General features: G+C 37.3%; 1 protein-coding gene across 3 annotated transcripts in view; it reads right to left on the bottom strand.

The window, feature by feature from the left end:
• Positions 1-12500, bottom strand: part of LOC115215078 (G protein-coupled receptor kinase 5) — a 480808-nt gene that overhangs the window by 100514 nt on the left and 367794 nt on the right. For all 3 annotated transcript variants that reach the window (XM_036505440.1, XM_029784236.2, XM_029784237.2), the window contains exon 5: positions 2336-2439. In XM_036505440.1, the coding sequence (XP_036361333.1) occupies positions 2336-2439 (104 nt within the window). The remainder of the gene's footprint in view (positions 1-2335; positions 2440-12500) is intronic.

Genomic DNA, 12500 nt, shown 5'->3' with positions numbered 1-12500 from the left:
GGCAAGACATCATGATGACCACAGCATCGCAGAGTGTGACACCGGACTAGGATGCTGATGATGATGATGGTCCTTGGGTGCTTACATATGTTCATGTATATATTTGTATGCATATATGACCAAGAAAACTGACAATAAATCAGTGTGTCAAACAAAATTACTTTTCCTTAGTTATACCTATTTCTTTACTACCCACAAGGGGCTAAACACAGAGAGGACAAACAAGGACAAACAAACGGATTAAGTCGAGTATATCGACCCCAGTGCGTAACTGGTACTTATTTAATCGACCCCGAAAGGATGAAAGGCAAAGTCGACCTCGGCGGAATTCGAACTCAGAATGTAACGGCAGACGAAATACTGCTAAGCATTTCGCCCGGCGTGCTAACGATTCTGCCATCTCGCCACTTTTCCTTAGTTATACCAGCAAAATAGTGTATAGACGTCTTGTCCGCATTGCCAACAGAAGAAAAAAGTGAACCAATGAGTGTACCATTGGAAACACATAACTTGTGGAAGGGTGAGACCCAGGAAACCACACACATGCATCTATATTCAGGGAGCAGAACGGGTAAAATGCAGGCAATGTATGTTTCTTAGCTATCTGATACTTGGAGGTTTCTTAGTTACCCCAAAATCATATGTAGCTTGCATTTTACCCATTCCACACCCTCAATTTGGATTTTTATTCACATTTGTAGCAACTCTGTCCAGTTGCTAATTGTGAGCTATAGAGAAACTCTTAGCTTTTCCTTGTAACTTCGATATGAGAAAAAGTGTGTAACTTTCAATGCCAATTAACTGTTATTGTTCCTGATTGTACACTGTCCACTCATGCTTGAAGCTGACAAACTTCCTACGTTTGAATCCCTGGATTTTGCCCATGAATGTATATATGCTGGTGCCACGTAAAAAGCATCAAGTCCACACTGTGAAGTGGCTGGCATTTGGAAAGGCACCCAGCTGTAAAAACTATGTCAAAACTGATCTTGCTTGTGATGATGCCACATAAAAAACACTCAATCCACTCTGTGGGGTGGCTGGTGTTAGGAAGGGTATCTAGCTGTAAAAACTATGCCAAAATAGACACTGTAGCCCAGGGTAGTATACTGTCTGGTCAGCTCCTGTCAAACTGACCAACCCATGGATGTTAAACAATGATGATGATGATTGATATATATATATATATATATATAACAAAACCACAAATGTTGTAGAAGAGAATGGTTGGCATCTCCTATTATTTGATTGTTATTTTACTTCTTCAACCATGGAAGGAGGAATGACAGAGTTGAGCTGGGAAAGAAGTGAACTCAATTCAAAAGCATGCAAGTAAATACCACAAATCATTTTGTTGGTTGCCCTGATAATTCTACCAACCAAACCACTCCCAGCAAATACATAATAATAACGATCCTTTCTACTAAAAGGAAATTTTTGGGGAAGGGCTAGTCAATTATATCAACCCCAGTACGTAACTGGTACATATTTCACAGACCCCCAAAAAGGGGAAAAGTAAAGTCAACTTCAGCAGAATTTGAACTCAGAACGTAAGGATGGATGAAATACTGTTAAGCGTTTTGCCTGGCATGCTAACAATTCTGCCAGTTTGCTGCCTTAATAATAATAATAATAATAATAATAATTGTGTCTATTAATGATAAGACACAAAGGATTTATAGTTTGGAGGCAATAAATAACTGTCATTTGAATAAGAGAGACTTTGTTGAAGATCCAACTGGGGATTGCTTTGTTGGCATAGATCGTGTTTGTCAACTTTAAACATTAGTCATTATAATTACTATGCAAGTGGGGTATGTGTGTGTGTGTGTGGGGGGGGGTGGATGGTGGTTAAGAAGTTTGCTTCTCAACCATGAGGTTTTGGGTTCTGTCTCACATAGTAGTACCAAGGGAAAGTGTCGTGTACAACAGCAGGGAAGGGGGAACTGTACATATGCAAGTATATACACATCCGTGTGATATATATATATATATATATATATATATATGTTTTGATGATGTGTATAGTATATGTGCATGAATACACATGCATGCATACATACACACACACATACCCTCTGCCTTGCAATTTCATAGTTTGCTTACACTGAACTTCCACCATAGTTCAACAATCAACGGTTTGTCAGAACTCGCCCATCACAGCTTGTTACTTGAGATTTATAATTAAAAGCATTTTTAATCTAAGCAAAATTCAAAATACATTTCCAGTAAAACACTCTCTCACAGAAACTACACACACACACACACAAATATAAATACACATGTGTATAAAAATGCATTTATTTACAGAAGAGAATGTATTAGTTGTACTTACTCAGCACATGGCTCAAATAGTTCTTTATTAGAATTATTTCCAGAAATAGCTTCTTGGATTGCTTGTGTTTGAGTCCCATTGGCCTGAGTTAGACAGATCGCAGACTGCAAAAGAAAGCAATGAACTGTATGTGTGAGTGCGTGTGTATATTTACATATACATACATACATACATACATACATATAACGGGAAACTTTATGAAAATAAACAAAAGACGAAGGCAGGTGGAATACAAACAAACAATTGTATTAGTATGACGCTCAGGAATATAAATAAAACAAGTCTTTTACGTTTCGAGCCTACGCTCTTCAACAGAAAGATACACAGAAAAGAAACACGGCGAGAAACATACATACATATATATATAATGTATGTATGTATGTATGTCTTAAAAAAAGTTTTGCAAAGAATTTTTGGTACAGTCACAATATTTGAAGAAAGATTTTCTTAAATTAAAAGTTATTAACGATATAAAGAGAATCTTGAAAAAAAAAAGCAAAAAGAAAGAAAAAACTAGAATGAAGCAAGCTTTTTAGAAACAAGTTTTCATACTGTGTATAAGTGCTTTCACCGTTCACAGTTTTTCAAACACACGTTATAGGGTAATCTGTATATATGGCTGACTCCATAAGATGTGTGTTTGAAAAGCTGTAAACAGTGAAAGCACATTAACACAATGTGAAAACTTCCTCCCAAAATGTTCATGTCATTGTTCTTTTAAGATTCTTTTTATACAATTAATAATTTTTAATTTAAGGAAATCTTTGTTCAAATACACACACAATGAAGAAACAGACAAATAGACAGACAGACAGACAAATAGATAGATAGGTAGATAAACACACAGAAAGATAGATGAATGCAGAGAAAGATGGAATATTAGATGTGAAATAAAGGAGAGATATGCAACATGTAAAATAAATGTTCTATGTAGAGAATCTTGTAATAAAACGACAGTTTTTGTTGCTGCTTCTACAGCAAGTCATCACAATAAATTGGTAACAGCTTTTACACTGAAGGAATTATGTGAAACACCTTAAGAAGAGGATGCTTATTGTAAGAGATGTACATATATATACATAGAAAGATAGATAGATACTTATAGATGCATACAAATAGATACATACATATATAGATAGGTACATACATAGACTGGCCTGCTCGTTTAGCCAGCGGGGTGGCGTCATTTGAAGGCTAAAACAATGCGAATGCATTGTGACCAGCGATGTGTAACAACATCTGATGGTCTGGTCGGTCACGTGACGTGACGTGACATACATAGACATGTGTGTGTATGCATGTATTTATACACATATATTAGTATATATGTATATATACATATATATAGTATATATATTGAGTTTTATAAATCCTAAAATACTAAATACATTTTCTGTAAATGTGTGTGTGTACATACACACACACACATATATATATATATATATATATATATATATATATATATATATATATATATGTATGTATATATATGACTCATCCACCACAGCAGAATTGAACTGGTGCTGGTGCCACATAAAAAGCACCCTGTACACACTGTAAGTGGTTGGCATTAGGAAGGGCATCTAGTCATAGAATCCATACCAGAACAGACGATGGAGTCTAATGCAGGCCCCAACCTTTACCAACTCCAATCAAACCATCCAACCCATGCCAGTATGGAAAACAGACATTAAATGATATATATATATATATATATATAACCAAAACCTCAAACTTGGAGAGGATTAGTTAATTAACACTACACTAGCAGACCTTCTTCCACCTCAACCAAGCACTCCCACTACTGCTCTCCCACCTTTAGTATCTCGCCCTTCACTCTGCTTCTTGGATCAACAATCAAGCTCCCAGCCTTTCTTGCCTCATAACCCATCACCCTCACTCTCTACACCTCTTTTATTCACTGCAATAATGCACTCTCTACGTCCTGTCTCCACCAACAAACCTTTTTTTCTTTCTTTCTCACCCCTACCAGCCTTTATGATATTATACAACTCTGTTAAGCAACTTCTGTCTGAAACATTGGACACTTCCACTGCTCAGGATAACCAAAACTTAACAATTACCAAAGTTTGCTGAACTATTCTTGACTTATCTATTACACTAATGTGTTCTCTCACACTCCCACATACTTACCTACCCACCAGTACCACTTCCCACTCTCCTCTCTATATCTTAGGGGTAAGCTCCAACACACCTTCACCACCATCCTACTTCTCTTCCAACTGGAATTACCATGTATCTTGCCAACAGCAGCACACCTGTTTCTGTCCCACCAACCATACTTTTTACCTTTTTTTTTTTACCTGCGGTACACTTAATTATTTTCAAAATTCGGCGGCAAACCTGAACTAAAACTATAACTAGAAGTAAAAGGGAAAAAAATTATATATTTTAATCTCCTGCATCATCCCCCATCCTTTCACGTTCAATTTTTTTCCTTCATGCTTGCAGGGGTTGGGCATGTCTGGTAAGCTAGTGCACCAGACCAATATCGGTTGCGCAGCACTGCTTTAGCATATTATCCCTTTCCTCAATACTACTCACTCCGACCTCAGCTGAGGAAATAAGTGAGATACATTTGACTACTTCCAGGCAGTGCTCCAGTATGGCCGCAGCCTAATCACTGAAACAAGTAAAAGATAAAAACAAAAGAATGCAAAAACATAATTAGCGGTTCTTTTTGATTCTTTTTACTTGTTTCAGTCATTTGACTGTGGCCATGCTGGAGGACTACCTTTAGTCAAACAAATTGACCCCAGGACTTATTCTTTGCAATCCTAGTACTTATTCTATCGCTAAGTTACGGGGATGTAAGCACACCAGCATCAGATGTCATGCGATTTGGGGGGGGAGGAGACAAACACAGACACACACATACATATACACATATATACGACGGGCTTCTTTCAGTTCCCGTCTACCAAATCCACTCACAAAGCTTTGGTCGGCCCGAGGCTATAGTAGAAGACACTTGCCCATGGTGCCATGCAGTGGGACTGAACCCAGAACTATGTGGTTAGTAAGCAAGCTACTTATCACACAGCCACTCATGTGCCTGTAGTGAGAGGAATTTTATTGCTATACATTCCATACCTGAGAAAATTCCAATACAAACATTATTGCATGACTTCATTAATCTCTTACTTTTGCTTTCGTAAAGTTAAATTTTATGAGAGGTTAAATAAACTGTAAAAGTATTTTTGAAAGGTTTGCTAGAAAAGTTTAAGAAATTTCGTTTTAACCAGAAACATCTTAACCCTTTAACATTTAAACTGTCCATATATAACCCAAATATCCTACCTGTTTTAGCCAGATTTGTCCACTCATTTGTACCCTACTATAACATTCTCAAAATAAGCAATCACATCATTTAACTCTCAAAGCTATGAGATAATGCGTAATTAATTCAAAACGGTGTGAATAAATAAGTATTACATTTGACAGAGTAACCTGAATGCTAAAAGGTCAAAGCAGTGGGTGGTAACATATTTCATACTGTCTATGCATGTATAGGTTTGGTGCACTAGCTTACCAGACATGCCCAACCTCTGCAAGCAGGAAGGAAAAAAATTGAATGTGAAAGGATGGGTGATGACGGAGGAGATTAGAATATATAATATTTACATTTAGGTCTCTCTCACGATCATTATGTGCATATTGATTTCTCCATTTACCATTCTCCCCCCCCCACCATTTATCGTCCCATCTCCTATCACTACACCTCTCTACAATCTATCTTTCTTCCATCATATTGCTTGTGTAAAGAGGGCTAGCATTGCATTCACTTGTTGCCTGTTTTTGCTATTAAACTGTGGCCATGCTGGGGCACCATCTTGAAGAATTGTTAACTGAATGAAATGATCTCAGTATTTATTTTATTAAAGCCTGATACTTACTCTATTGTCTCCTTTTGCTGAACTGCCAAGTTATGGGGATGTAAACACACCAACATCAGTTGTTAAGTGGTGGTGGGGGGACAAATACAAACACAAAAATATATATATATATACATATATATATATATTTTCTTTTATTTGTTCCAGTTATTTGATTGCAGCCATGCTGGAGCACCACCTTTAGTCAAACAAATTGACCTGATGACATTCTTTGTAAGCCTAGTACTTATTCTAGCGATCTCTTTTGCCAAACTGCTAAGTTACGGGGACGTAAACATACCACCATTGGTTGTTAAGTGACGTTGGGGGGGGGGAGACAAACACAGACACACAAGCATATATATATATATATATATATATATATATATATATATATACACATACATATATACGACAGGCTACTTTCAGTTTTCGTCTACCAAATCTACTCACAAGGCTTTGTCGGTCCAAGGTTATAGTAGAAGACACTTGCCCAAGGTGCCGCGCAGTGGGACTGAACCCGGGACCATGTGGTTGGGAAGTAAGCTTCTTATTTCTTTATTGCCCACAAGGGGCTAAACATAGAAGGGACAAACAAGGACAGACACACTGAGCATACCTATTACACTATGTAAAATGGGTTGCTAATAGGAGGAGCATGTAACCATAGAAACCAAGATGAAAATGAAGCAAACAAGTGAGAAATTCTCCAGCATCCAGTGAGGAAGGGCAGAGAGTGGACACGAAATGATGAAGACAAAATGTGTGTGTATTGGAATGTTGATAACAAAACAATGCCACATTTTGAACTTGAGAAAAGTTTCGCATGTCTTTACTGTTCCACTTACAGATTGCATTGTGTGAATTAGCTATAAAAAACAAAAACAAAAAAACATGTGCAGCAATTATTATTGGTATAAATGTGAACACGTGTGTGTGTGTGTGTTCTTTTTCAAATCTTGTTTACCAGTTTCCATTACTGGACTGTGGCTATACTGGGGCACTGCCTTTAAGGGCTTTTAGTTGAAGATATCAACTCTAATACACTCTGATACTTATTATGTCAGTCCCTGTTCATTGAACCACTTATTCATGAAGCATAAACCACAGCACTAGCTCTATTTTTACTAATATAAACAACACATTAACAAACAGTAGGCTTCTGCACAGTTTCCACTTGCTACATTCTTGTCACAAGATACTGGCCACCATGACGCTGTAGCAGCCGGAGAACTTGTGCAGTAGGGATTGAATGTAGAGAAATGAACTTTACACAGCCATCCCTGTGTCTATCTACATGTGTGTGTGTGTGTGTGTGCATATGTATACACACACATACATATACATCCACACATATATATGCATACACACACATACATATACATCCACACATATATATGCATACACACACATGCATGTATATATGTACAAACATACATATACATACATATACACACACATAAATATATGCATATATATATGCACAAACATACATATACATACATAAATACATATATCTATATGCATCCATACATATGTACACACACACATATATACATACACACAAATATACATAGACAAACCTACACACACACATATGAATCATTTATACATCACACACACACATAACTGTATATACATGTGTGTATATATGTACACATGCTTGTATGTCTGTGTGTGTGTGGTTGTCCATTCTGCACTATGTCCTTGATAGTGAGGTTTCATATTGTGTGTCATGGATTCCAAAGATGTCAGTTATTAGGTGACGTGTAGAGTGACCAAAGAGGAAGGAAGGCGGACAAATATAAGTAACGCATTGACATTACCACGAAGGAAAGGCGTGGCTGTAATAATCTTCATGGCTACACTTACTGGTCTAAATTGTTGTTTACAACTAACAAATTACACTTCCACCCCACTCATCTAAATTAATATACCCTTGCAAGTATTCCTTAATTTATTTAACCCTTTAGCACTCAGGTTACTCTGTCAAATGTAATTACTCTTTTACTCTTTTACTTGTTTCAGTCATTTGACTGCGGCCATGCTGGAGCACTGCCTTTAGTCAAGCAAATCGACCCCGGGACTTATTCTTTGTAAGCCCAGTACTTATTCTATCGGTCTCTTTTGCCGAACCGCTAAGTGACGGGGACGTAAACACACCAGTATCGGTTGTCAAGCAATGCTAGGGGGACAAACACAGACACACAAACACAAACACACATATACATATATACGACAGGCTTCTTTCAGTTTCCGTCAACCAAATCCACTCACAAGGCATTGGTCGGCCCGGGGCTATAGCAGAAGACACTTGCCCAAGATGCCACGCAGTGGGACTGAACCCGGAACCATGTGGTTGGTTAGCAAGCTACTTACCACACAGCCACTCCTGCACTGTAATGCTTATTTATTCATATTGTTTTGAATTAATCATGAATTATTTAATGGTTTCAAGATGTGATTGTTTATTTTTACTATTATATAGTTGAGTAGGTGTGATATGCTGGATCTGGCCAGTTTGAACTTAATCCCTTAATGGATTATCCCGAGTTTACTCGTGCATTGCAAATGCATCTTTTTAGAACCAGACGAGTATACTCGGTCAAAATTAACTTTTGATTTTAGCACTCAAATGAGTTTATTTGTTTTGTGTTGTTTTATTTTTGAGCAATCACAAATTTACTCGCGTTGATTAAAAAAAAAAAAGTATTTTTTCATTTAATGGATTTGGCTATCTGGAATGCTTCTGTTTTGTATGAAGCATCTTTGGAAACTCCAGCTTCTGCTATGAAACCGCTGAAATTTAGAATGCAAATAATCACAAAGATTATTGAAAAATATAGGTCCTTATTGCCTCCCACGAAACCTGGAAGACCATCCAACAAGATTTGTCCCAGCTGGTCACTTTCCCATGGAAATACCACTAAGTGATAACAAATAAACCCCTACAAGGCAGTGTGCAAAATGCGCAGAGAAAAGAGACACTAAAGGAAAGAAGATTTGAAGAGAAAGCAGATACATGTGTGATGTCTGCAAGATAACTTTGTGTGTAACTCCTTGTTTTAAAAATTATCATTTTAAATAAACTGTCTCATTTAAAAAAAAAATTTTCCTTTGATTGAAGAGCAATACATCTTGTAAAAAACCAAAGATAGTTAAGTTATATGTATTTTTTCAATGTCTGAGTTAACTCGTTTAAATCCAAATGAATAAAAGTACATTTTAATTTCTATAAGAAAAAAAAAGGAAACAAGATAAAAAAACCTTTTTTGTAATTAAAACGGTGTATATAATTAACAAAAGAAAGAAAAAATATGCTCTGAAATGAAACACCATGTCAAAATAATTGATCCATTAAAGGGTTAAAACAGGCAGAATATTTTGAGCAGAAGGAAGGCAGTGAGCTGGCTGAGTCATTAGCACACCGGGAAAAATGCTTAGCAGTATTTCATCTGCCGTTACGTTCTGAGTTCAAATTCCGCCGAGGTCGACTTTGCCTTTCATCCTTTCGGGGCCGATAAATAAAGTACCAGTTACGCACCGGTGTTGATGTAATTGACTTAATCCCTTTGTCTGTCCTTGTTTGTCCCCTCTGTGTTTAGCCCCTTGTGGGCAATACAGAAATAAGAATATTTTGACCAGATATGGCTAGTTTAAATGTTTAACCCTTTAGCATTCAGATTATTCTGTCAAATGTAAAGCTTATCTATTCACATTGCTTTGAGTTAATCATGCATTATCTCGTCACTTCAAGATTTTGATGATGTGATTGTTTATCTTTAGAATTACATTAAAGGGGAGGTGTGAGAAGCCAGATCTAGCAACTTTGAACAACGTCACTTAGCGGTTCAGCAAAAGAGACTGATAGAATTAGTACTAGGCTTACAAAGAATAAGTCCTGGGGTCGATTTGCCCGACTAAAGGCGGTGCTCCAGCATGGCCGCAGTCAAATGACTGAAACAAGTAAGAGTAAGAGTAACATAAGACAGGCAGGATAGAACTGGTTTAAATGCTAACCATTTAATGTTTGTTTTTTGTTTTTCCATGCTAGCAATGGCTGGACCATTAACATTACTGAAACAACGTTTGACAACCATATGCCCTTCCTGTTGCTAACCCTTAACTGTTTTCCAAGAGTCTTTTTATTCCACATAGATTCAAAAGCTTAGATGTCTGATGGTTTCTTCACAGGGAATGCAAACAAATGACACTGTTTCCAGCTCAATGCTTTCTCGTTAGGACACGAAACATAAACATTCATAGACACACACATTTATATATACATATTCTTTCATTCGTTTCAGCCATTTGACTGTGACCATGCTGGAGCACCACCTTTAGTCGAAGAAATCGACCCCAGGATGTATTCCTTGTAAGCCTAGTGCTTGTATTATAATTCTGCTTGTTCGTTTGTTCACACATTATGCTTTAGTTAGGTAGTGGGTGGAGTGAGGGTGATAGAGAGGCAGGGAGTGTGAGGAAGAGGAATGGAGAATGAGGGAGAGTGTGAGGAAGAGAAAGAGGGAGTGAAAGTGAGTGAGACAGTAGATAGCCACTTCCACTAACCATGATGTCACATGGTTAGTGGAAGTGAGAGGAGAAAGAGAAAGAAAAGCAGAAATGTTAACATGTTGAGGTAAATTACATGGTTAAAAAGTTTGTTAGAGAGAGAGAGAGAGAGAAAGAGGGAGAGAGAGAAATAACATGTTTAGAAGAAGGAAATTTTAAAATCATATATTATTGTGACTCAAAGTGAAATAACTTAGTAAAATAGCTCTGGGTGTCTTTTTCTTTTTTTTTTAATTTGCAATGAAATTGAAACTAATCACGTAAATAAAAACAATGTGAATATTCTCTGTATCATTTTGCGTACATTAATTGTATATAATGTAAAATAATTATGATAAAATATTGCATAATAAGGAATATGCAATTATATATTGATCTTGCAGTTTCAAGAGAATTAAATACTAACAAATGAGATAGATATATATAAGGCAAAAATAAGATTTATATACAATAAAAATGCAAATTATCCTTTCTTTCTTAAATAGCTCCTCTTAATTTGTCTTGTCTTGTGGAATTTCCAAGAGTCCTCTTAGTATAGTTACAAGCTGCCTCTATACTTATACAGCCACATGTATGTATGTGTATGTTTGTATGCACATATATATATGATACCTAGTAGCTTTTGAAAGCAAACTATAAGGTTTTTACCCAAATCATAAGCATGCACACACACACATATATATGCACCCAGTCTACACTGTACAGTGGTTGGCATTTGGATGGGCATCCAGCTGCAAAAACCACACCAAAACTGATCTCGCCTGTGCGAGTACCATGTAAAAAGCACTCAGCCCACTCTGTGGAGTGGTTGGTGTTAGGAAGGGCACCCAGCTGTGAAAACCCTGCCAAAATAGACACAGAAGCATAGTACAGGTTCCTGCCTGACCAGCTCCTGTCAAACGTCCAACCCATGCCAGCATGGAAGGAGGGCATTAAATGATGATGACACGCACAGAGATACTCACATATGTATACATTTATATACATATATGTGCAGAGACCCCCTTCGGTCATGAATGACCATGGAATTTCACCTAGAAAGTTACCCTCCGAGGCACAAGTCTGGGCAAGGTTGTTTATGGAAGACCAGCAGTCGCCCATGCATACCGGCCTCCCCTCTCCACGCCACCATTGTTATCCAAAGGAAAGGCAAAGGCCGATACAGCTTGGCACCTGTGATGTCGCAACTCATTTCTACAGCTGAGTGAACTGGAGCAACGTGAAATAAAGTGTCTTGCTCAAGAACACAACACGCAGCCCGGTTCAGGATTTGAACTCACAACCTGATGGTCATAAGCTTGACGCTCTAACCACTGAGCCATGCACCTGTATGTATGTATATATACATACATACAATATGGTGTGTACTCAAGCTTTTAGAATAGGTGTACCATATATCTGCTTGTTTGTAAGGGGTTTAGAATAGGTGTAGCATATATCTGCTTGTTTGTAAGGGGTGACCAGAAATGTTGGCTAAAAGGAAGAGTATGAAACCATAAAAACACTGCCTCAAAAAGATGAACAGAATCAATGGCAGTATTGGAAAGCCCTAAAAACAACAGCACCACCAACAAGAACAACAATTGGCATCATTGTCATTTAATGTCTATTCTACCTCACTGCCAATGGACTGGACATATTTTAAAGTTGTCCCACTGTAGTCTGTGGTCATTTAATCATGAGACCAATGCTAACAA

Source organism: Octopus sinensis, linkage group LG8, assembly GCF_006345805.1.
Source record: "Octopus sinensis linkage group LG8, ASM634580v1, whole genome shotgun sequence".
Classification (NCBI taxonomy): domain Eukaryota; kingdom Metazoa; phylum Mollusca; class Cephalopoda; order Octopoda; family Octopodidae; genus Octopus; species Octopus sinensis.
Note: the sequence above shows the minus strand (reverse complement) of the source record. Positions and strands in the feature narration are given on the sequence as shown.